The 27,251-nt window shown below is 39.8% G+C and overlaps 1 protein-coding gene across 4 annotated transcripts in view; it reads right to left on the bottom strand.

Moving 5' to 3' along the window:
* Positions 1-27,251, bottom strand: part of plekhg5b (pleckstrin homology domain containing, family G (with RhoGef domain) member 5b) — a 110,831-nt gene that overhangs the window by 51,895 nt on the left and 31,685 nt on the right. The window contains exon 1 of one of the 4 annotated variants that reach the window (XM_012863446.3): positions 11,054-11,276. The exons of the other annotated variants lie outside the window; for them this stretch is intronic. Coding sequence (XP_012718900.2) covers positions 11,054-11,056 — 3 coding nt within the window. The 5' untranslated portion in view covers positions 11,057-11,276. Of the gene's footprint in view, positions 1-11,053; positions 11,277-27,251 lie in introns of those variants that run through there. 4 annotated transcript variants of the gene reach the window in all.

The raw sequence follows: 27,251 nt of genomic DNA, 5'->3' as shown, positions 1-27,251 counted from the left end.
TTCAGACAGGACCAAACTGGAATATATTGGGTTGATTTTATAATAAAACTTCATTTGTGAAATTATTGCATTTCACTAAGCGACTTGTTTTACTGACCTAACAACTGCATTTAAACAAATAGGTTATAAAAGTTAAACTTTATTTTAACAAGGTAAAAACTTTACACTATATCCGATTGGTTAAACATGCACCCCCACAGTTATAGAGCTGCGTTCATCTGTATACCTGAGCCTCTCTGTTGGAAGTTATATTGGAAAAGGTAGGAAAATGTAAAACTACTTAGTAAACACTTCTGCTAATGTTATTTTAAAATTAACTTTGTTTAACTAAGAGATGAGATGTGATTGTCAGTGTGGCTGATTCAGGGTGGAGGTAAGTGTCACAGTAAAAAAATAACTTACTGACCAGGCAGAAAAACGTGGTGCAAAAGGTTAAAAAAAGGCTTATCTGGGGAAACGTGACCTCCCATGCAACACCTTTCTACTTCAAACACACACACACACACATACACACGGTGCCCATCCCCACAGAGCAAAGTCATATCTCCGTCATTGTTTTAAGCAACCATCTCACTCACGTCCACACAGACACGCAACTATGAGACAAAGGCTAATCTCTGAAAGCTTTCCACTGCAGACCACATCCAGACACAGAGTGCTTAATTACACGAGCCAACATTAATGTCCCTCATCAACACATTCAGGCAAAAATGGATTATTGAAGTTCCTGTTCCGACACGCAAGTTGTCACCTCTTTGCCTGCCGTTTCCATTTAATACAGCTCAATTGTGAAGTTTAAATTTTTTCTTCTTGTTAGAAGCTTCAACGCAAATAAGGTGAAAACACTCCAAAGAATTCCAGTTAAAACACCCCCCCCCCCCCACACACACACACACGTAAACGACTGGTTAGCGTTGGAGCAGCAAGAGTCATGCACGGTCTTGTTCAAACATTGGGACTTGTTGGTAAGTTGACGAAACAACCAGACAGACTTTGGTCAGAGCAGCTCACGCAGTCTGAACCATCAGACTGATGAGAAAAGCCAAAACCCAGACGCACCGCCACCTCATCAGTGGTTCATAGTCTGCAGAAGACAACTGCTGTCTGCGCTTCCCAGGCAAATACGCCGATGCGGTGACCTCTGCCTGAATCTAGGCCACGCAAAAAACAACTCAAACGACAAATGGGCTGTTGATCCTAAGCTTGATCTGTTGCAACACTTTAAGCATCCCGAGATCTTCTGGAGAACAGAGAAATACAGAAGTTTATTTTTAAGGTGCCGCTACCTTGGGTAATAGCCACACCTAAAAGCATGTTTCCTCTCAAATTGTCTAAAACTAATAATTGACTAAATAAGTGTAAATGAAATATAAGTCTTTAATCACTTTTGTCTAATCTTTTCTTCGTCATCATGATTGTCTAACATCAGTGTAAACTGTAGAAACTGCACCTTGGTAGATCCATCGTTGACACGTCAATGCTTTGCCAGAAATAAACAGACCCCAAATAAAACTCCTAACATCCTGACATTTTACCACATTAAAACCATGAGATATGGTGTATTATATTGAGATTTTGTCAACACAACAACAAAAAATAAATAAATAAGGTGAACACTGTGGCATGCATTGGCTTTTGCAACCAATGTGTTGGTGAAGTTATCTGCGCCAATGATTGCAGAACCGTAACACTTCTGCCCTTACCGTCCCACCAGAGACAGTGGGCTTGTTACACAGTAGGGCACTTTTCATGCTGGTGCCCCCACATACTGCTGCTACGATACTTCTATGCATAGCATGCCCGGCAATAGCATGAAATAAACACCTGGCTGCACGGGCGTCAACAAGGACACTTTGCAAAATTCCTGTGTCTGCATATGCTCTCCGTGTGTAAACCAAGGTTTTGGTGACCCTATAAAACCTCACAATGCTTTCTGAGGTAGAAACCGCGTCTGGCTCACTTTGTTCTTATTCTATTACCATTAATTTCCAAACATTTGCTAAAGAAGTCAAGAACTGTAAGGATATGGTGATCTGCATCAAATAAAACACAGGTTGTTACCGTTTTGGAAGAATATAGCTCAAACTGGTTTAGATTTGGTCAGATTTGACTTCTTTAGAATACTGATTAATATCAAACATGCAAATAAAAATGTATATAAACTCTAAAACAGGATTTTTTAAACCAAAGGAGGAAAAAATAATATCCAATTAAAAAGAATGGCCACATTAGTGAGGACAGGATGTGCTGTAATGTGAGTATGAAGCATCTTCTTCATCTACTGACCATTGAACGCATCACAATAACCCCTTTGAGTCAAGTTCGACCCCTTTGAGACCTCAGTTTTTGTCTCCCTAAAACATCTGGTGATGGCACTTTGCAGGTTTTTTGTGTTCTGCATAGTTTTTCGGACCAGATCCTCTACACAGAGAACTTGCAAACACCAACCGATGACGGCACGCAGGTGTTGGGAGTGAAAAAATAAACAGCAATCAGCTCACATCATTATCTCATCCTCACATGCGGGCTTTGTTTCCACAAAGTTTGGTTTTACTGAGATGTGCTGCACTGCAGGAAGTAGTCAAAGAGTTGTGCCAAGTTAAAGTTGCCTTTCTGAACCAGACCATGGGGGAAAATGTATAAAAATAAAATTGTATATTTCTGATACAGCTTGGATCAATGACCGAGTCTCATCCACGTTTCCTTAAGTTTCATTGCAACACACTTGATTGGAAAACTTGCAGCCCCCGCGACCCGACCCAGGATAAGCGGAAGATGATGGATGGATCAATGGATGGATGGATAGAGAGCTTTCATTTTATAGTTTACACTAGTCTCTGTAATGTAGAAATCTTTTGTCAAAACCTTTATCCTGAACCCTAAAAAAATAGAAGAAAAATGTAAATGTGCAAGATGTAACAAATTATGCCAGTCAACTTGACTCCAGGGCCATTTAGTCAGATTCACACAGCTCTTCATTGCACACAGGGTTTCCTATTGGATGTGCTGCTTTCTCTCCATTGCATATAGATAACAGATGTTCACAAATCATTTCTTCTAAGTCTGGAACCATGAATCCATCCCATCTAGTCAGCCTAAAACACAGAATTGCTATAGGGTCTGAATTCAAATCATTGTCCATAAAACTAGTTTAATACATTTAATTTGTTTGTTATTCTGAACTGCAGGGAGTGCTTTAAAAAGTAACAAGGTATATTAACCTACTAAAAATTATGCATTTATGTTTAAAGTTCCTAACTATAGATGAACACTTGATATTGAATTTCTTAATAAACAAAACAGAAAGTGCTTATTTTGAAGAACTAAAATAGTCATTGTGATGACAAGCTTAACAGCGAGAGAAAAAAAAAAGGTTGTTACTGGTAATTAAGACTCCGATTTTAGAGACCCTCCTATGGTCATTATTCAAACGTGAGCAGATAATTATGAGCACTTGACATATGGGGTGCAGTACAAAGATGTTCTTGAACCGCAGAGTGAGTCACTTTTAGAAACATTTCCCATTAAATAAAAATTTTGAAGTTTTCATCTTCTAACATTATGTTCATTACTTCTTATTATTTACAGAAACTCACACAAAAAAAAAAAAACGCTTGTATTTAGACATGGGCTGGTACAAGAGTCAGATCACATGATAATATTGATTAGTATTAGATAATATTGATTAAACCACAGTTTCAAACGTGAGTTCAGAATAAACAAACATGGCCAATGAGGAAGAACAATGGCGATAGTTTGTGGCCTAATTTTAATAAAGAAAAACATTTTTTTTAAAAAGGCATTGGCTGAAGAATTGGAGACAGCAGCTCTACGTTTTCTACACTATGATATAAAGGCCATAGTTGTGTCTCCCCCCCTCTGGGACATTCTATGTGCAACCTGCCTGCTTGTTTGTCCTCGGGGGAACACCACACACGCGCTAGGATATTGGGGCAAGACAATCCAGCATGTTGAAAATGCCCCATTTGAGGTCAGAGTGGTCCTGACGTTCTTCCGAGAGGACAAAATCACCCTTAACACTCCACTAGGCAGAAATATCTAATAAGATTATATTAGGAACCATCCAGATAATCAGGGTCGGAATGAGATCGGGGCAAAAGTCGGGCATGTTATCCTGCCTCGTTAACCCGGCATAAATTATCTTAATTAAAAAATAAATTAAAATCAGAAAAGTCATCTCTTCTGAGATTTATTTATTTAACCTTTATTTATTTACATATATATATAAATATATAAACACACACACACGTTATTACTTGAAGCATTTTTACTTCAGAACAGATGTACAAAGTGGTAAAAAACAAAACAGCTGCATTTATCATTGGCTTTAAAGTTAATATGCTATTTATGGAGCGTCACAGCTAACATGCTATTAACTTCTGTCAGCTAGCCTGCAGTCTGCTGCTGAACGGATACAGTTCGTCTGGCTAGCCTTTTAGCATGCTAATCGGCTATACTAAAGATTTAATCTTTAGTATAACTTGATGTAGATACAGGTCTTATGCCTTTTTGTATCATTCATTTACCTATAAAATGTTCTTTTCCATTTCTGTCCTAGAAAATCTATCCTGCAAGGTTTTAGACAACCAGTTTGGAGCATAAACAAAATTTGCATTAGTGGTGCTAATATAAAATATAAAATGTTTAAAATTTTATATTGAAATAATTCAGTTAAAGCAGTTTATGTGGTACCAGTCTCACGAGTAAACTGCAAACTCCAAAATAACCAAACATATGACTAGATAAAAATTTTGTTACATACACTTTTACTAAAAAACATCAAACTGATGACTTATTTATTGGAATAAACGAAGGAAGTCAGAATAATTACCACAAACTAGTTGAGTTAGCTTGTAGTGACAGTGATGGCTGCTTGGATGGAGTTGTTTGCTTTGCAGCGATCGCTAAATAAAAACTTAACGAGTATAATTGAAAGTAAAATTAGTTAGATTTTAATCATTTTTATGCAAAAAAAAAAAAAGGATTATGTGACCGTTTGAAGCCATAATTGAAATAAGGATTTTATTAACTCCACGGTCCCGGAGGTTTAAGGTGAAGCAGCAGATCCACGGCCTGCTTGTGCTTTCGATAGATGCTTCATCCAATGACCTGCTTGGTATTTCTTTGAAGGCGTTTGCCTTTTTCCAGATGGTTTCTGTGAAAAAAGATTCCAGCAACTAATTGAATTCCTGATTCACCTGCCAGAGATCAGTCAAATGATTTTAGAAAACATCTCTCCAAAGATAAACTTGCTCAACGACTCCACACTTTTTCCAGCACCGAGGCTTGTTGTCTGTCTTTACAATCCACAACCAAAAAAAAAAAAAAAGCAACTTTCCCCTTCAGGAACCCTAATTGCTAACTAAATATACAACATCAGCTTCCGTATTAAATGTGATGGATTGCCCGAGGGAGAAAAAAAAAAGAGGGGAGGGAAATGCTTGTAAGGGGAGTGTGCTTGAAGTTGCTGAGAAGGAGTCGTTCGCTGTCCTTTTCCAAAGAAATTTTTCATTGTCCTCATAGGAGCAGAGCACCCAACCCCCACAGGGCCTCCCCATGTATGCTGGAGCGATCCCACTTTCCTAAACATTACAGAGTTGCCATTAGCTGTGGCCCGGTAGGTGGGACTGAAAAACAGCGAAGAGGAAGGCCGCAGGAGATCAAAGCCGGGGCACGCCTGGCCCATGTCAGATTTTTTTTTTTTTCAATAAACAAACAATGCATCTGTTGGAGAGCCCGCTCGCCGGCTTTCTTCTCCTGCCATGTGTCCTCTGGCTGAGTGGGAAGGCGGGAGGCAACCAGCCAGGCCTTGGGTTCTACTGCAAAGCCTTATGCAACTGCACTGCCTTCCCGTCTGCAGGTCTGCTCTGGATTAACAGACTCTCCCAGTGCGCTACAGTACAGCCCATATGGCTTCACTCAAACAGAGGCACTTGTTGTGGTTCATACCTCCTGGAATTGTGTGTGTGTGTGTGTGTGTGTGTGTGTGTGTGTGTGTGTGTGTGTGTGTGTGTGTGTGTGGGGGGGTGCATTTCTGAGGCATATGTTCGGCACAACCGTAAAGGGAAAGTGGTAAAATTTCCGGACAGTGATCCTTGAACAACAAACATCAAGTATAAGCGGTGGTCTCCGGCAGCTCTGACCCCTTTGCCTCTCGTACCCACACATTGCCGTTTTGCCCTTTTCCACCTTCGTTTTATATCCATAAACACATTGTTTCATATTAACGTACATTGGCAATGATGCAGATTTATTTTACTCTGCGCCCCCATGTCCCAAAATTATTGCACCTTACTTTCATTTAGTTTGGTTTTGATTCCCATTTTCAGCTGACCCCAAATATGATAGATTATGGCCTTAATTGCTGCCTTCTATATTCACATTACATGACAGTAGACCAAGTTAGATTAAAGAAAACTACCTTAATGAGGAAGATTCCTATTTGCAAACAGAAATTCAACATAACATGCAATAAAACTCGACTAACTTGGTGACGGAACAAGGCAGTAGTTCCAGGCGACCTGTAAACTCTGGAGTGACTGGATGCAAAGATCTAGAAGTTGATAACCAACCCTGCTATTGTGAAATAAAGCCTCCTAATTACTTAATTTCTGTAAAAATCAGAGCTTTCGATGAGTCAGCCATAATGCTGCTGGATCATGCAGTGATTGAAGCTTCAAGGAAATAAACACGTTTATTTTATGCCAGGTTATAATCGCCTCAAGGTTTCTTATTCATTTGCAAAATATCAGTTTTCTCATGCTTTAACTAAATCAACTGTATTCTGATGAAACACTACCTTAAATGTGGTCTGTCGTTTAATACAGATTATTATTAAAGTTATAAAGATCAGACCATTTCTAGAGCACTTTAACATAGAAGCTGACCAAAGTTCCGCACAAAACACATGTATAAAAAATATATACATAGAACAAACTATAATTTAAACAAAAGTGACACAGGACCCTCTAGGTAATGTGCGAAAAGCCATGACATGAAATAAATTTAGCTTTAAGGCAGAAGCATAGTCTCACTGAAACATCTCATCCGGTTCTCTAGTTAAACTGTTTTACTGTTTTTAATGTTCTTTTTTGTTTCTACATTCTATCCCTACTTGCTTTTATTCCTATATTTTAATCATGTAAAGCACTTTGCATTGTCTCTGTACTGAATTGTGCTATATAAATAAATTTGCCTTGCCTTGCAGGGAGCTTCAGTGATTTCTTTTTTAGGTTTCTTCCCTTCCTCCTAACTGTTTGCTGCTAAGATGATGTCTTAGCTCAGCATTGCTTGTCACGGTTGCAGCTGTCTAAAACATTTTATGTGTTGCTCTGACTAGGAAGTTGAGGCGAGCGGCAGCTTTCTTGTAGCCACTTCTAGACCTGTGACGAACATCAGCCAGCTGCCGTTTCACATCTGGTCCCTTTTGAAGAGTGGCCAGTGTCGCATTATACCTTCAAAATGCATCGGTCAACTGAAATACCTAATCATATATAATTAAGTATCATAAAACATTAAAACTGTTTGAATTACATATTTTTTTTAGGAGTTAGAACTGTCACTAATAATGGGACTGAGGATTTGGCTAAATGAAAAGTTGGATTTTTTATCAAAGTTAGATTATGTTGCAACAACAGAAGATGAATGCATTGTAAGGCTTTGCACATACCTTTTTTTATGCTTTCAAACAAGCAAAATGTATAATCTCCCTACATTTTTCCCTTACAAAAAAAACCCTGGCAAGCAAACTGAATTGTGTAGATAAAAGGTTGTCAGACAGCAGAGACCTCAGCTTCGAGTCGTTGTTCCTCTTCCAACAGGTTAGCTTTAAGAATCATTTACGTTTCATAAGTTAACTGGGCAGTTTATACAGGGAATTGTGACACCAAAAACGTGGAAATTCTCCACAATGCACATTATTCCTAAGAGCAGGCTGACATGTGTAGCTTTCACTGAAAACAGATCTTACCAGTCTCAGGCGTTTGTCAATTAAAGAATTGCTTTTATCACGGCGTCACATTGTTGAGCCTGGAAACTGTTGCCAGGCCGACGTTGGACAACGGCTCTTCAGGTATGAGGCTTATTGAACGGTCAATCAGCGCTTTAACCCGCTTATCAAAACCACTTGAGATAAAACTGGACGGCCGTATTCGTAACGACGTGCTGCAGAGCCGGCGGCTGCGTCCGCAGAAGGGGAAGCTATAACAGAACCGGGTTACGGCAGGAGGTCTGGATGTAAACTGTGCTCCGTGTTTACAGCGGAGGTCCATAATCGCTGCAGAGTTCTCCCTTGGGCCAATTTTGCGTAACTGACCTTTTTAGGGACTTTTAGAAAGTATGCCTGGATTCAAAAGGCAACAAAGAAATCTTCCCAGAGCCAAATAAACCCCAAAACCGTCTAACAGAACCAGTCCAATGTTTCTGACTCACACAAAAGTGTCCAGATCAGACTGCCTGACTCACTGTTCCATAGGATTTGGACACCAGACAGAGTAAAGTTACTGTACACAACATTTCATAACATCATCCTCCTCTGCTCTGTGACACATATCTGAAAAGGGTTGTTCTTTCCCAGATTGCAGACAGGCCATTTAGATATTCTGTGTTTTCATTCACTGCAAGCAGAAGTATTAAGATTTCCTCCCGCTGTTGCCCAATTTGTCAAGTTAGAACCACAGAGAACATATTTTAGTAGGACTTTATGTGATTAACCAACACAAAGTAGCAAATTAAAGCAATTTAAAGCCAATTAAAAAAAAAAATCTACGCCTTCTCATTCTGCCCTCCTTTATTCTCATTGAGGTAAAATAAAAGATAAAGATAGGCTTTATTGGTCTCACATTAAAGTCTAGTGCAACAAATCGCCTTCGGAAGTTACCTGCAACTTTCTAAGATGGGTCCTTCTGTAAGAACAGTTAAATACATTTGATCTTTTCATTATCTAGCAATTCATGAATCTGCACCCTGGCAGTTTTTTCCACTGATTCATATTTTTGTCTTAATGAATATATAATATCTGTTCCTTCAAAGGGTAAGCAAACTGTCCAACTTTCATTATGTGAACTGAAGCATCAAGCTTCCTCACATCCCTTTCTGTCCGCTCATTTTCCACCTCCGCCATAGCACAGAACAATTAGCCTGAAAGAAATGTATGAGTATGTTAACAGGTAGACTTAACCTCTTCTTTTTTAGTAAATTATTAAGTGAAAGTATTTTTTAGAGGTAGAAAACGGACGGTGTTTTCTATTTAGAAAACACCGTCCGCCTGAGTTTCTATTTAGCCCCTCTGAGTCAGTGCATGTCATTTCGGGTACGTCTCTCTCGTCTCTTTCAGGACATTTTGGGCCATTCTCCTTAACAGGATCAAACTCAGTCATATGTAACAAAAAAAAGTGTCTGAAAACAGACGTTATGGTTTGTCAAAGATTAAGAAAAGGATCTGGGACTGGAATTTGGCAGACCATCCTCATGGTGAAACTTGGTGGCGGCAGCATCATGCTGTGGGAATGATTTTCTTCTCCAGGGGAAGGGAAGCCGTTTAGAGTTGATGCAAACGATGCAAATGATGGGGCAATAGTAATGAAGAGGCTGCAAAAAAAACAAAAAACACCTGAACAGTTTAGCCTAAGCCAACCCTAAGACGTTTATGTGCCACTTGGCAATTTTAAACAATAAATCAAGACGTTTCTGGCACAGCTTTACCTACTTCCAAGGTGCAAAGAGACGTACTAAAGAAGACGGCAGCTCATGAAGCCAGCTTCATTAAACCAACCCATTTTGGCATGCGGCCTTACCAATTTTCAAGGTGCGCCAGAGGCACCAAAGCATTGCAAATCTCTTTTTTTCCCCCCAGAGTGCAGCGAAGCGCCAAGCTTTGCCCCCACCCTCATCAAACTTTGATTCTGTCTCTATCACAGAGGAGTACACTCAATCTGCAGCGACGAGCACAGGTGGGCAGAACCTTCTTTCATGCAACGTAGCCATGCATTCCAGTGGAAAAGGTATGTTTCAACACGCAGTGAAGTTTGCCAAAGAAAAATATTGCCTCCCCAGCATCTTTCACAATTCATTTTTACAATGTAAAAACACCCCGCCTCCTTTCCTAGCGCAAGCTTAGCCAAAAATAAACCTTTTGGTTTCCTCATAGATTGAACATGCTGGGAAAAAGATTTGATATCTTCATTGTGATTTGCTTTTAGGACTCCTAACTAGGACATGCTTTTTTATTTTTGGAGATGATGTGACATTTGCAACAAATTCCAATAAACCTTGAAGGTTTAGTTCAGATCAGTTTCTTTCAGGGTTATCAACTTCACAAGAAAACGCTCATCCATGTCATGTGTACCAACGACTGAGTCAACGCTGACGGGACTGTGACGCAACCTGCCTTCCTATATGTAGCTTCGGGGCAGAACGAGGAGGGATAATCAGGAAAAGAGTAAAAAAAAAAAGTAGGAAGTGAAAGTAACAAGTTAATATTTCCAAGTTAGACCCCAAAAATGAAGCCGATCTGGACTGAAGCTGTTCCCACTGTTAACTGCAAATCGATTATTTGGAAAGGACTTCTAATATGCTCTAAAGAATATGGAAAAGAAGAGAGAGAAGAGGAGAGGTGGTGGGTGACACTCTGGTCTGTTGATATAAGAAGCAGATGTGAAATATCCAGACGCTGGGGGGGAGAGAGAGACTAAAAAGTGCCGATCTGCACAGTTATAGATGTGCCTGTAGCGCATCAGACAGCCAGACTGAAAATCATAACAATCTGTGAGAAGCCCTTTACTATGACAATGAATTATTCACTTCAATACAGCGGAGTCGTTATTCCTGAGAAGAGAACAAGCTGAACATTTGTAGATTCCCCAAAATGTTCCCGCACGCCTCCCCATAATGGGCAATAATTAGACAACTCAAACATAATTGCAACCTTACATCAATATAAATGGCTAAGTCAGCTTATTTCTAGTGTAATATAGCACATCCAACAGATAACACTTCGAACAAGCACATAAAGTCATTCAGTTCCATTACTTGCCATAGAAAAGCTCGTTCCAGGAACGGCGACCTCTCAGTTTGAGTGCAGAGAACCAGTCAGTGCTTCCAGGGTCCAACAGGCGGCAGGTGGTGAGGGTTTCTCAGGCTGAATCAAACTTACTCGTCACGTTTCTGCCTCTGCCTCTCCGCTTCCTTGAGTAATCCTGAGCTCCGTCACTGGAGCAGACGGTTTGATAGCGAGAGGCTCGCTCTGTTACAGCGACCTACTGATGAGAAACGCGCAGGAGCGAGCCGAGATATTGGACCCCGCCTCCCCGCTCAAACCCCGCAGGCTCCCACAGAACGCTGCTGACTCATGCAACACGCACCAGAAACCGATCCTTTTCTCATCCCTCCTCCTGAAGAATGTCTAAAAGGTGGCCCACCGACTACTAAACGGCAACTCCGCTTCACTGAAATGTTAGTTTACTCTGTGTGAGCTCAGCTCTCTTGACTGATTCAGTGCTTCATTTGAACTTTAACCCTGCAGGGAGCTAAGGTCTAATGAACGATTACTGGCTGGGGGAAACGGAGAGGAAATAAATCTGTCAACACTGCCTTTCACAGAATAACGCAGCTACATTTATAGCACCTTCTGTTCAGTCTGGACCAGCTGCTAAATAAAGAGCTTCACTACGCTACGACGCTAAAATCGTCTGATTTGAATCTGCTATTTAAACACTTTTAAAGGGGACCATCCGTGGAATTCCTACATTAATTGAATTGAAGGCTGATTTTGTGTGAACGCTGCTTAACCTGAGATACATTTTGTTTGAATCTGTCAGGAGGTTTATGGAGATTTTCAAAAGACCGTACATGCAAATTAAACAAAGGGGTGGAAAAAATCAGTTCCTTCAATTCAATGAATGCAAAGATTTGCATCGTTTTCCCTTATTATTGCATCGAGTTTATTCGGCAGTCCTTACGTAGAAGTGGTAACGGGGTGGAGTTAACAAAAATAATGTAGATAAAGGGTTTTTGGTAAATTCACTTGTTTCATACCAACATATTCCCATTTATATGTCGTACCTATTATTAAACAGTGTTTGTTTCTATGTACTTAACCACAGCATGTCAGTTTATTTCTCTTGATACTCAAAGCTCAATCACACCAATTGCTCTCTTGCCATAGATGGTGGCGTATTGTAAAACATGGGTTAGCCAAGCCTAGCAGTAAGGAAATGAAAGGGGTTTTGTGCAACATCAAGTCCTTTCTCTGCCCAGACTACACCTGAACACACCCCCAGTCGCCACCGCCACCACACACCGCTTTAATGATCTAAGCAACACGCCAGACTAATCTGCAGAAGATCTGTGGGAAACAGAGCTCAACCAAGCCGCCTCGCGACAAAGTAACGCTCAACATGCCACCTGGAGGTCCTCTGATTTCAACCGATGTCACATGAAAGCACAGTATATAGCAGACCAAGTCACACGTTGTAAATTGTAGAATTAACAAGAAAACAAAGCCTTGGGGAATGGCAGCTCTGTTCAGTGAGATGAATACCTTAGCAAGATGGCAGCAGCTAAAACAGAAATTTAAGTTTTGATCACCAGATATGCTGGATTGAAACCAAATCCTCCTTGTCAGACAGCATTCATTAATACTTAATGCTGCCCAGCATTGCTGTTGCATCTCCCATAATACGAAGGGGACTACTTATTATTCTGTGGGGGAAAAAAAACAAAAAACTCAAAGCATAAGAGAGGGACCTTACTGATAACATCGTGATTCAATGGAGTTTGGACACATTTGCCACATCACTTGGGTTTTATGCAGCTTCTTCTAAGAAAGCAACAAACTCGGATCAATTTCTGTAATGGATAAAGAGCCAGTAGCTATGTTAACATGCACAAGATTTCGGATTGTAATGTATTCAGATTAAAAATAATCAAACCGTTTATATGGGCACACAATCAGTCCGATCATAATGTGTGTTTACATGCACCTGGCTTCATTAAGAATAGAACAAGTCTGGCCTGTACAGTTATCAAATAAAAACACAGAAGAAGAATTACTTCAGTCTTTGCTGAACAACAAAGAATAACAAACAAAGCATTGTTATACACGTTCGTTTCTCTTCCGAGCGGCCAGGCTGGGACTTGCACGAGGTTCTAATTACGGCTAAAACGTTACTGAATAAATACATTTGAGCTCTTAATGTTTTGAATAGAAACTTTGTATCGGGGGTTTTGCTTCCTGGTGGTTTTCCGCCACCCAACAACGAGGAACGTCACGTTTACGTCGGGCACACATGCACACACGGGTCAGTTTGTCACATTCGGAACAACTTGGGGCTGCTGACCAGCGTTTACATGCCTGTCAACCAGATTATCAATGGGCATAAACCACCCCTCTCATTCAGATTACAGTTTCATTCCGACTGAGCTTAAACTGATCACGATATTCCGACTGGCTTGTTTACGTGCCACTTTTTTATTCCGATCAGCCCTCCATTACTTTTTTTCCATGTGAACGTAGCTACTGAAAGCAGCCACTTTCAGTTTTAGGTCAACTTTCCAACTGCATACCAGGAGTTTGCGGATTTTAAATCCAAGTCAAGACAAGTGAGAACGAATCATTGTACTTCACAGTAAGTGAAGGGATGGGGCTACATCTAAAGGTAGGGAGACCAACTCGTCGATAACCTTTAGACAAGGGAAAATAAAACTTTTTATTGTACATTTTGGGAACGAGAACAAACTGTGTCACTTATTGTTGATCCAGAGGAACAGTTTATCCTTTTCACAACATTTCAAGCCAGGACCGAGAGGCCCATCTCTGTGGCATTTCTGAAATGACCAAAATGTAATGGGAAGCCTCTGGGCTGTAAAGTAATGTAGTGACAGCATCATTATGGTTGACATATAAAAAGTCAGCTTTGTCCCCGTCTACTTCAAGGCTGAAGCTGGGACGTGTGTGATCCTGTCTGAGGTCCAGTCTACACCAGCGTTAGTTCAGAGAAATCATTCTCAATAAAAGCTCACATCTTTGTAGAATAAGGCCAGCTTAACTGGTCATTTAGAAAACGCATTAGAGGCAGCATTCAAAGGGGCGTTTGCTGGACCCTGCAGTGCACCACAAAATAAAGAGTTCATAAACATCTTGATCCACACAGATCAAAAACGCAGGGGAATATTATCGTTCCAACTACAAAAAAAATAGCCAAAATACCAAAAAGATTTACACCATCGTTCTAAATCTGATTCAAATCCCTTCAGACTGAACCAGATTAAAATTCCTGATTAGGCTGAACTATTTGGATTGATCTTGTTTTGATTACACTATTAATCTGGTTATCAGCGATCCACAAGAACACATCTAGTAATGTGATCATCCATAAACAGTTTACATGCTTAAAATCGGACAGTTTCTGTACAGTCACAACTTTGGACTCGGCTGGGATTTTACTGGCATATTCACGGTCTAAAAATAGCAGTATCACGTTACAGTCTGTGGGTTGGCCATAAACTCTCAGTCTGTGGACTTTCTGTTCTTTAGTCATTCAACATAATCCAAGATGAGCCATGTTTTAATTCCGCAACAATTAGCTAGCTCACACAAAAAAAAACACAAAAAAAAACTCAAATTCAGACCCCCGAGGCATCCAAAGTACTGAACGGATGTCTTATTGCTCAAAAAACTCAAAGGCAACCTGTTGGATGTCTGTCTGCCCCCCCGGCCCCCAGCCAGTATTAATTAGGGGAGGCCATATTTAGAAGAGCGGAAATCAGTGGTGCCTTTATCCTGACGGATCCCATGGAAATGGTACTTCCATTGTTAAAGCAAAGATAAAGGAGGTGGGGGGTGAGAAAACTGGGTGACCCTCTCTTGATGCCTGAACTTAGCATTAACCTCTCAAGAACAATAAGCGTGGAGATTTCAAGGGAGGTTTTCAAATAAAGGGGGAAACAGAGGCAAGATAAAAAGGGTGAATAATTTCCAAGTGTGAAAAAAGATCATCTGTAAAAAAAAAATTAAATAAATAAATAAATAGAAATTCAACCAGGGATGTAGCTAGAAGTCCTGCAGATTCAGAACCAGCGTGGAGTCTGAACAATTGAAGCGTAGGTTCAACAGCTTCTAGATGAGATTCAAACCAATGCTTTGGTTGTTGTTGTTGTTTTTTTTTTTTGGGGGGGGGGGGGGGGGGTCAGCAGTGCAGCAGAAATGTAGTCATTGCCACTGTGTTGTCAGTCGGGTGCCCACTTCCTGTTAGGCGGTCTGCTGCGATTCCACTTCCTGACTGGAATGCTCCTGGGGCTTTGAGCCGCCATCACCGGTTCATCCCCCCTTCAATGTTTACATTTCCTGATGAGACTTTATGAATTTAAAAACAAAGCAGTCAGGTACATTTTTCTGACTGACAAACTGTTTTTTCCACTGCCTTTGACGGACAGATGTGTCCACATTTCATCCCCATTTGATACTAGGCTCATTTTCTGGGGGATTTTTAGCTCACAAAAGAAAAACCTGTTTAATTTGCTTAAGGATAGTCATTGTAATTTTTGTATACAATTCAAAAATATTTTAATAGAAAAACGTTATAAAACATGCGTTTTATAGCGTTATAAAATTGGTAAGGTCGCATGCCAATCTGAAATAAAAAGCAAGTACTTGCAGTGTCAAAGCACTTTTTTTTTTTACAAAGATCGTGCCACGCTAACTTGCTGATACAAATTTAAAGAAAGAAAATGTGCATCTGCTTTCTGCACAAGAATTAATACACCTTAAAAACAGCAGAAAAGTGAGACTAACGCAGACTCTCTCTGCATTACCAGAAACAATTCAAAAGAATGACCGCATATCTAGTTTATGCGTTTACTCATTAATACTTTGAGGCAATACAATCATTCCCCCGGTCTCCCTCCCTCCTCAGAACGAGGATCTGAGCGCACAGACACCTACAGAACAAGAGGAAGTTCAGCACAGAACCCGGCTACATAAGTTAAAGATAGATTTGCTAGTGCAAAGAGAAATTGGCAAATACTCTTATTCAGGTCCCGTCCACACTGAGACGAGATCATCCGCAAAAGGTGCCATGTTGTCCTTTAGGCTGTGCTTCCACACTGATCTATTTTTCAAACAGGGTCCCTGAGTTGAAAAATTTCATAATGTCGGTTTCTGTTTTTGTGGGTACAGTACATGCTAAACGTGTCTTTTCTGAAACAGTCTTATACCTTCACCTCTCTCTGTAACACGAATGCGGCACGCACCTTAAAAAAACAACATGGCGTCATTTGGTACCGATTTCATGCCAAGGCAAGCATTGGCTTTTGGACTCAAACTTGCTACAGAGAATCATATGAACCGCATGCTTTTGGATCCACTTCGGAGAAGAACCAGAATGTTGCTGTATTTACCTCACGAGTTGGCTGCCTGTGCCCGGTGTTTTTTGCTTCTGTGGTAGTGTCACAGCGCCGCCAATGGGCGGGGCATACCCACTAGAGCGTTTCCCAGGGAGCTGCTTCCTCTCGTGTGGATGATATTTTTTTTGTCAATCATTTATAAAGATCTACCACATTTGTCTCATTCTGGATGGGGCTTCAATTGGTCTTATCTTTTAATGCATAAATGTTTAAAAATAATCAGCTACCAATAGCTACAGTTAACATCCTTTCATTAGAACAAGCACCAGAGTATGGAGGACTCATTTCTGTATCAATTCCAGCCACCTAGTGGTGAAGTAGAGATGTATTTATTTCTAGATTTATTTTTGATTATGTTAGAGTCAGTCCTCCATACAAGAAGGCATACGAGGAGGTGAACAAAATGGTTACAGGCAGTAACCAGTGCATCCAACAGTCAATTAAAAAAAACAGGGAGGGAATGAGGGGCCCAGTTCTGGAACCAATGGGTACAGGCCTTGATCTCGTCGCCCAAGATGGATCAAAGGCAGGATTGCCATATTGTGGGCCAAAGATTACAAAACCTTATATCATGTAGACTTGTTCTCTGGACAAAGACATTAGACGTAAAATATTACTGTTTTTCCAATTCTTGCTCAGATCTAACCAACACAGACAACTCAAAAATACTTTCCAGGTGTTGGTCAGCTAACAGTACTCCTATAGTTAATGCTTTGGATGTTGAAAGAGACTTTCCCAAACTAGGTAACAGATCATGACTCACCCCTTTGATTTAGAATCAGATATCCTCTCGCAGTATGACTTGGCCCCCTTCACCGTTTCGTGACAGTAGCCCGATACAAAATGAGTCACTGGGTGAGAGCATTCAGTTTCTCTTTTTTGGTCTAATGTGTCTCATGTTGGGGGTGGAAGAAAATAAAATTGATCCAGGAAGAAGACCTCCCAGTTTTAGCGCAGCGGATCTGATCCGTGTGTGTCTGTACAGGAATGAGCTGTCGGAGCTTGCAGCAGTGGCAGTGATCCACATCATAACTTTCTTACTCCACTGGAAAAAAAATGTTCAAATAAACTGTTTTGGTAATGGCAAACCTCGGGAAGAGAAATCTAGCCTTTATAGGGATAAATATTACTCAGAAGAGTTTACATACAGTAACGAGTAACAAGGGGCCAACCGCAATGCATTTAAAATACCAAAGCTTTGGGGCGGTTAGCATGTAGAAGTGCCCTGGAGAGACAGTGTGCCATTTTTTTTTTTTTTTTTTTTTTTTTTTAAAAAGGTAGTTCATCCTTTGGTCTTTGGCTGATGATTTTTTTTAAAGAGTGTAGCTTTAAAAGTTGGTCTGAAATTTCTCAACACCCAAAAGGTGATACATTTACATTAAAGCCATTTGTTCTTGGGGATGAAATCGGAGTCTTTGGGGTTTTAAGGCCTTTCTAATCTTTAGCTCCTCCCACAGAATACTTTTGTCATATTCAGCTTGGCACCAAGTGGGCCACTTTAAAACGTTAGTATCACCTCAAGCCAGAAGAAACATGTTGGTATAATTAATTGGTTACTTTAAACCCATTAAGGGTCTCAATGATTCTGGCCTTAACTGTAACCAAGGTCAGCTTACTGTGATTAACAAAAGATTTACACTATTTTTATACTGACCGGCCTTTCATGCCCCACAGGTGGCGCCCAATCCAATCAGGATTATTAAAAAAAAGATCCTCTTCATAGTAACCTTCAGAAAGGTTTAATAGCCACTAGATCCTCCCACTGAGGGGTTAACGGATCAGTATTTTCCTTTCAAATGTGACTTGGCCACATTTTCAACCATCTTAACTGTTGAGAAATAGCCATAAATGTGTATACATTCAGAAATGTCACCAAATCGCTACCCTTCATTCCCTGCTTTGATCTTAAATCATCTTCTGCTTATTCTGCGGCCTTTCAGAGTCAAAGGCCGTTTTTTCTTTTGTGTAAGGGAGGGAAAGCATCAACTACCTAGTTCCAACATTGCTTTAATGAAAAGCTAATTTACACTTGCATATGTTGGCCTAATGAACAGTTTCATGTGGAAAAACTAACAACGTTCTGCTGGGCCAGAGCATGATTTGTCATTTCAGTGGAAACATCCTGTTAAAAAAAAGACAATTTGGGGTCAACATGTGTTAGTCGGCCCCAAAGGGATTTTGATCAGACTAGGTTTGTCCAAAGAGGACCTGGTCTCATGTTGGGCTTCCTGTACTGGACTTATTTGGGTCAACTAAATACAACCCATATTACCCAGAGCTATTTTTCAGCACATTTCCAACCTATAAAGAGCCCTGTAGGTAAATGTAGTGTGCACATCTTTGCAGGGTCATGACACTCACCAAAAAGGAGGATTAACACAATTAAAAATACCCAAATTAGAGAGACATTTATTACCAAAGGTTACATGCCATTCGAAATTTTCATTGTGTCAGTTCTTTGGTTATTGGCACGTCAAAAACCTATAAGAAAAAAAATAATCTGATTTTACCAATTTATTAAATGTAACAAAATCAATTACTCCCGATAGTGTGGGTTTATAAACAGATACCAATAAATACTATAACTTGAGAATAAAAACAGGGTATAGACGAGAGTTTTTATCCACAAATGAAGATAATCTCATAATTCTGATAGATTCAACAACGCAGCTTTTTCTCTAAAGTATCTACAGCACAGTTTGCTTATTTTATCCTTAAAAAATTAAATTAAAATGATAGAATCGGCAGGTGAAACGTCAAAAAGGAAAATTCCTATCGGACAAGAAAACCCAGCATTTTCCTTGAAGTGACATTTAATGTTTAAATGCTGAACTTCAGTCAACATTGTGCATATGAAGCAGCAGAAATGGAGGCAATGCTATATGTTGATGCCAGAACTCACAACCGAATGACCCCACGCTCTTAAGCTAAACAATTTTATCATCCACAACATTATAGAAACAGGGCAGAGTGTCTAAAAACCAAAAGATACAATTTAGATATACCAAAATCTAAATTGTATTTAGATGTTTCTTTGTCTGTAGGCCAAAGTTTGAATCTGTTGGACAGCAGATCTAGAAAGCAGCTGCGTAAACGAGGTCATTCTTGATTTAAGGGGCAGGAAATGAAACATCGTGCAGATTCATCTTTTCCTCAACGAGAAACCTAGTTCACACCAGAGAGTAAAGATCAGCGAGATAGATCTGCATATCTAATCTCCAAGTGAACACAAAGTCACCAGACTACAATGTTCATCCCCAGGTGTCCCTCAGTGTAGAAGGGTCAATTTTACAGTATACTACTATGTTTTTTTGCCTAAAAAAAAAAAAAAAAAAAAAAAATCATCAGCAGACTCAGTAGAAGTGACAGACACACAAAGGTGCATGTTGTATTGCTAAAAAATACAGGTTAGACGAAAGAAAGTCTCACAAGGCTATTGAAATAGTTGAAAAGAGCAAAAAGCACCGAATGATGCAGCTGCTGATGCGTCCTCAGAAGAAATGCTCTGGAGTGGGCCCTGTTTATTCACGGGACTGATGACACTGATTGTTTTTGTGCTGTACATGCCAAATATATTTTAATGCATTCAGAATAATGATGAATGAGAGGAACACAGCATGCAGCCCAATTAGAAAAACATAAAAAAATAAAAATAAAAATAAAAAAAGACTATTTCACACCAAAACTTCCCAATAAAGCAGTTCTGGAAGATTAGCCGCTGCGTTCCCAGTTAAACGTCGTTGGTTCCCATCCGGATACCAAGCACCATGCCAGGTAATCTCAAAGAGGTCAGGAGCAACTGAATGTCTCGTTATATCGTTTGGCACCGAGAACCCAACCCATCAGTATATAGCAAGCAACACGCTGAATTCTTGAGCCTGTGACAAAAAAAAAAAAAAGAGGGGTTTCCATGTTTGCCTTGCAGCTTTAGCAGGTCCCTGTCAGTTTTAGCTAGAGGTGAGATTTTTCAAATGAACAGGACAGGAATGACATGCAGGAAGAACCCTTAGCCTGGGGAGGAGGAGGAGGACGACGAAAAATAAAGTTCTGAACCAGCACGATGACAGAGAATAATAGAATCTATTTTAAACATTATTACATTAAAACAAAAGCTTAAAATCATATTGATAATGACATCCGAACATTAGGAGCTTGTTCACTGAAAACATTTGGAGAGCCAATTATCCAAATGGCCCCTGTGTTGCCAGGTCATTAGACACGGCTTCCTTTATGTTTCTTTCCAAGAAGATGGTTAAACCATCACAACATTAGTTTTTGATAACTAACAGCATCACTAAGCCCCGTTTTAATCATGTTTGTGACTGAGGTTTATCCCACATCCCCAAGGAAAAAAAAAAAAGCTTAAAAAAATAAAACAGCTGGACTTCTATTCTGAAGCTGAAGACGTTTCGCTTCCCATCCAGGAAGTTTTCTCAGCTCAAAATGTCTGGAGTAGTGTGGAGTTCCCATAGACCTGCAGGTGAGGCCTCGTTAGAGCTTAGATTCACCTGGAACTGGTCCCCCAACAATGGAGAATGGTTAGGTTCATCGTTAGCCTGGCTCACAGGAGGAATGTTGTGGTTTTAAACGCAGACATCAGAAAAGAAATCCAGTTTTTATATTTAACCTTTTTTTGGATTGATCATGACCTGGATGACTGAGAAGAGTTACACATGTCTTTTGAGACCATCTACAACCACAGGCTAGACGAGTTAGACCATCAACAGTGGACATTTTGATGATTTGACCTTTTCAGTCACATGCTTACATTTTTAATACAGATGTTAAACTTGATACTGAAATCAGCTATGTCAATTAGATTTGCCTATTTAAAGTTTAGATTAGCTTGTTTTAAGCACTCCTAGAGACTCTAAGCAGAAAACAAAATGTCAAAGTTAAAGTCAAATCTGAATTTTATAATGTGTGCATTCATTCACCGAATTAAAAAGAATATACCGACGGGTAAATCGTGTAAAATAATGATGTCATATGGTAAAGAATGTTTATTGTACAAAACACTGCATTTATTAAGCATGATTAGAGGCTTAAAAATACCAGGGAACTCAAACATCGTTCTATATAATTTTCTTTTTTTCTTGGAAAACTGTCAAAGAAGATCAAATACTTTTCAAGATCACAGAGGAATCCCGCAACTATTCCCTTCTCTAATTAAATGGACGGACTGCTAACAAAGTAATTCTGTCATTCTGGTGACCAGATACATTTGCTCTGCCTTTTCAGCGTCACTGTGTCTCGACGGAACATTTCCACCTCAGGTAAATGCAAATCTTTGATGCAATCCCCGCCCCTCGCGTTTTTTCCCCGGCACCGACACGGTGTTAAAACAGCTGACACATATCCTCATCACTACTTTCTTCACGACATCCATTTGCCTCCAGCTGTTTAGAAAAGGAGGGGCCCGTTGACATAGAGACCCACACCTCTTTCTCAGGTTATCTTGTCTGGTCCTGTCAAAGCTGAGGGATTGAGAGCAAACGAGCCAAGCTGGGACTGAACTGAAGTAAAGGTGGGGGGTGGGGGGGGGGGGAGTGAACAGGGGGTTATGAGCTCTACTGTGTGAGTGTCGATCCAGAAAGCAAGCTCAAACCTGCCCTGAATGGACTAAACATTTTTTGTGGTAGCTAATTTAAAGAATTTCAAAACTCTGGAAAACACACACATACACACGTTACATCGCTCTGAAAGTTTTACACTCATATCCAAGCGGCGAGTTGTAATGTTGTGAAAGAGCTGAGCTCCAGCCAAACCGGACGCAGGATGACACCTGGGTCGATTTCTGTGAGTTATGATGCAGGTGGACCCCGTCGGTGCCCTGAACAGTCATGCTGGGAGTGGAAGACACAGAGTTACTGTTGGGAGCCGATATATGGTACGAGGACACTCCACGCAGGCCTGTCTGGAAATAAAAAGGTTTAAATAGAGTGCAGGACTGGCCTGAGAGTCTGCATCCTGCTGCCAAAAGGACCGGCATTTCAAAGGGAACCTTTGGAAAACTTGAACTACAAAGAGGAGTATAAAAGTTTTTTTTCCTTTCTTTTTCTGAGTAAAAATTCTTCCATGTGTTTGAATCTATTCAGCGGGTGGAGTGGGTGAAAGTCGAGGGATATTTATGTTCGTTAATCGAGTCCAGCTAAGACAGACTCGGGAGTTCATGAAAAGAGTAAACAACTGAGCAATTCCTGGAGGTCAGGAGTGCCGTGACATCGCCCCCTGCTGGTCACGGCGCAATACAGATGGCAGAGGCAAAAGCTGGTATCTAATAACTTCCACCGTTGCGCAACAAATGATTTCTCATCAAAAAATGGAAAAAAGATGGCAGAGAAACTACTCTCGTTATCAAAGTAACAGAATCCCTTTACGAAGTTGTGACATAATGTAATATCCCTTAGATGAGGCCTGTGTGTGTAAACCAGGAAAAATTCTTACACATCAGGATGCAAGGATGTGAAGCTCTGATCACTGCGATAAGAAAAAAAAAAGTGTCACTCTGGTGTAAGTAAAAAGAGTAGAAACAGCCTGAGGGATGCCCATGCTTCTTAAAAGTTTTTCCGGCAGCATTTTCTTTTTTAAATGCACCACAAAACAGCAAAATAAAGGATTCTCGCCACTCACGTCTGCATTTCTCCACTGTGGACAATAAAGATTTTTCTTATCCTCTCATTTCATCTTCTAATAATAGAGAAATCCTAGTTATCAGATATTTAGAAACTTATCTACAACTTCAAACAATGCAAAATATTTTTTTATCTATGCAAACTGTCAAGTAAATGCGTCACATCATAGGGGGAAATTTTAATCATGGTAATTTTATTAGTGCTGTCTAGTTACAGTTGTCCATGTGTAATTATAAGTGTCTCACAATATGAGAATAGCACTGATCACGCACATTCATTAGATTAGAATATTATTAAAAATATAACTGAGTTCACTAAATGAAACATGGATTATTTACTAACCTGCCAATGTTTTCAAGCTGTCAGTTAATTGTGCTGAATTTCCACCAACAGTTGAACTAAATGGGAATGCATATTTAAATTTATTAAATAGCACTTTAAACAATTTTATAATTGTGTATCTCAGCAGGTTTTTTTTATTTATTTGTTTTTATGTACTTTAGGGGCTGCTTGAAACCAGTTTTAATTGGTGAGGAGACTGCAGTCCAACGCTTTTAAATCACACCACTGTTACTAGCCTGTCATACGTTATAATCACCTTAATGTTATTGCCTACTTGCACACTATCATCTCCGAATATCTAAATGCACCTCGCTGTAACGAAGGCTCAGTCATCATTGTTCAATAAGGACCTTACTAACTTATTGTCTTATCTGTGACTCTCCTGAACGCTAAACAAAGTAACCCTCGTTCATTCCCCGTCCGTCTGTCAGGGTTTTTTATTTGCTTCATTATGAGTAACGTGAACTGTAATGTTAACTTGAGTAGCCAAAGAGAAATTTCACCCTGCAGTAACAAATAAAATTTGTTCAATTTATTATTTTTCTTTGTTCAACGTTGAAGAAAAGTGTGTTTTTGTTATGTACTCAGAACAAATGTAATGAACTCTGACTTCATACTCAATGCTTTTACTGTCCTTTTTTTAGCACCCTTACTTTTTTCTAACTCAACTGTACTTCCTGAGTAGTCAGAAACTACTTTGAAATAAAATAGGGCATATTTGCATTATTCTAACCTGTCTTTTAATCACGTGTACATGCATACACATAATTCTATTGGATTTGTTCTGAAATTTACATTTTTAATAGTGCTACAATACAAAAAAAACACAAAGTAAGTAGTTTCAAACATTTGAAACATTAAAATATTTTAAAGATCAAGGTTTTCAGCCCTTTCTACACAAATACAAATTTGTACATATAAATAATAGAAACTTTAGAGAAGACTAACGAGGGAAAAAGAACAAATGTATGTATATTTAACGTCCAAATGCTATAATTATGTTAATACAAAGTGAAATTCCTTGTTTGTACGCACAAATATGGCCAATATATCAGATTTTAATACCATAGGTTCATATTGGCCATCATCTAAACAATAAAATAAACAAATTCAGCAAAACATTCTTATGCAAAGTAAACTGGTGAGCTATTGAAAATAATCATGTGATTTTTTTTATGAAAGTTGGGTGGTAATTGCCAATAAACATGGTTTTCACTGTCTAACAAGTGTGGCAGTAGTCCAAATAAAGTTATTTGTAATCAAGTATCTCAAATCGGTTTATCCAGATGAGAAAAAGAAGATTAATGGAGCAGACGGAAGCGACGCCAAAAGTCCTGGAGAGAGGACGAGGAGGGGAGTCTAAGAGCCATCCCGCTGACTGATGAGACGAAAGGTTAACCGTTGGTCCCCTTCCCTCCGTCTGCAGTCCACAGAGGGACACGTCCTTCCATAATCTCCTTACATAATAACATCCAGCCTGACACAGACCAAGGACAAAGTCCTGCATCTCATTCACAACTCTGCTCACAAATCTGTCACAGAAAAAAAAAAAAAGGACAGAGAGTCTGAAGTGACTTCATCTTTCAGGAAACTACATTTTAGTCTCTCGGTAATGTGGAGAACAGAGGAATAGGCGGTTCAGACTGAGCACTTTGGCTTTTTCTTCCCTTCTCTACTTTATTATTCTTAGTTGCCATGGAGAGAAATTATATACCCGTCTCCCAACAGGCTGTCTCCATTCAAAATCTTCTCTGTCATCTTCCCTTCCCCATTGTTTCCACGAAGAGGACAGCAGGAGACGACATGGCGATTCAATGAGAACATCCTTCTAATGCCCGGCTCTAATGGCAGGAGGGGGACGTCCAGGCAGCGCAGACAAACCAAAAAAAAAAAAAAAAAAAACAGCCCAGACTGACGGACAAACCAGACACTACGGCGGTTTCCCCTGGCCTTCTGGCCCGACTCCCGTTTTCAGAAACCAAGCGGCTTCAAAGGAATAATTCATTTCACAGTCTGGTGGCCAGACACAGAGCGCCCCCTTCAAACACCTGGAAGAAAAAAAGCAGCTTTGGGACGCTGCTTCACCTTTCACACTGCTGACACAACACGCAGAGAAGAGGCCAAATAACGTCTGCCGAGATCCAGAGTCTATTCCAAACCCGGGCAATTAAACTTTTACCAGTAAAGTTTGGTTCAGCGGAGACCAAATGTGACTTGGTTAACTTGAATGGAGTCGTGGAAAAGGGAATGGTATGATTTAAAAAAAAAAAAAAAAGCTGGTCATTACTTTGTCAGTTTATATAAAGTAAAACTCTAATTTCAAAAACACAGTGTGCAACAACTTAACAAAGTCTGCAACAATTACTGCCATCTAGTGGTGAACTTGGAGATTGCGTCCATCGAAATTCCTGTCCGCACTGGTGTGAGAGGAGAAGGACAGGAAGTGATGCCAAACAAGTCAGCGTGCAAACAGTTCCTGCAGCCAAACGCTTTAATCAACAGCAAAGAGTGTGCAGAGAATTAAAAAGGGAGATCAATCCTAATAAAGAAGGCCAAACTCTGTTTTAATCCGTTATTTCTTTTTCCAGATGTTTAGCCGAACTGTCAGCGCTGTCGCAGGCTCCTCCAGCGTCTTTGTATTCTATTTCTACGTGGCTTTTCTGGCAGTGAAAAGAAGCATTAGCCAAGGTTCGTTTATGTGAGAATCAGATCAGCCTCTTTCTGTTGGGGAATTTAATAAAGACTCGGATTCGGTTGCACAACCGAGTCTTCAGCTTTTTGCAAAGGCTAAAGCATGTATCCCGAAAAGAGGGCAATTATCATACAGTGCATACATTTATTTATTTATTTATTTATTTTACAATGGATTAGGTGTGACAAAACAAGAAGAATTGCATATAGAAAGGTGAGACGGAAGCCGTGGGTGAGACTGATTTGGTCACAAAGGGAGGTGGGAGTCTGTGGGTTCAGACCTCTGACCCTCCTCCGCAGGACACGAAACATTACTTCATCTCTGCCTCAGGTTAATCTTAATCCCAGCTGGTCAGTCCAAACTGTTCTTCAGATAAATGTTGCTGTCAACAACTTTATCGTGTGAGGTTCAGAACATGCATCACACCTATCAATTTAGGTCACATGATGTCATGCACAACGCAGCACGGGCGCTTTGTTGACCTCGAAAACCAAATATTCCTCCCACCGCCAGCCTCTACACTCCTTCCCTTTAAGACAAACCCTTCCACCTCAGCAGCTAACATGATTAAAAGTAAAACAATTCAGACTATTTTAAACTAATGACATTTTTTTAAAGCTTGTAATTTTAACTTGAATACTAAAAAGCTCAGATTTAAAGCAAGCTGCATCAGAGGTAGGAAGTGTACTTTATACTCCCACTAAAACTATTCATGTTTGATATCAGCTTTATGAAGCAAAGAGCCATGTTGAAATTCATCTGCATTCACTGTACCTAGTAAAAGCATCACAGATGATGATAGTAAAAGGTTTTTACACTTTGATATATTCTTACAGTGCATTCTTTTAAGGGCCTATTTTGTGATGTAGTCTTGGTCAGGGATTGAAAGACCGGGGCTTCATTTACCCATTAACTATTACTTAATTGATAGAAATGGATCAATTAAAGATGTAACCATGATAATTTTTATTTATTAAACCTAAAAAAAAAAACAACATACTAGATCTGCTGTACGCAGTGCTGTTAATCTTTTTGAAAGGCTATCATTTGTGATAATCGGTGGCAAGGCGAGTTTATTTGTAAAGCACGTTTCAGGAACAAGACAGTTCAATGTGCTGAACAAGAACAGAACATAAAAGAAACACACAGAGGAAAAGCAC

The sequence above is a fragment of the Fundulus heteroclitus genome, chromosome 1 (assembly GCF_011125445.2).
Source record: "Fundulus heteroclitus isolate FHET01 chromosome 1, MU-UCD_Fhet_4.1, whole genome shotgun sequence".
Lineage (NCBI taxonomy): Eukaryota > Metazoa > Chordata > Actinopteri > Cyprinodontiformes > Fundulidae > Fundulus > Fundulus heteroclitus.
The sequence above is the reverse complement of the archived record's forward strand: the minus strand, read 5'-3'. Positions and strand labels throughout refer to the sequence as shown.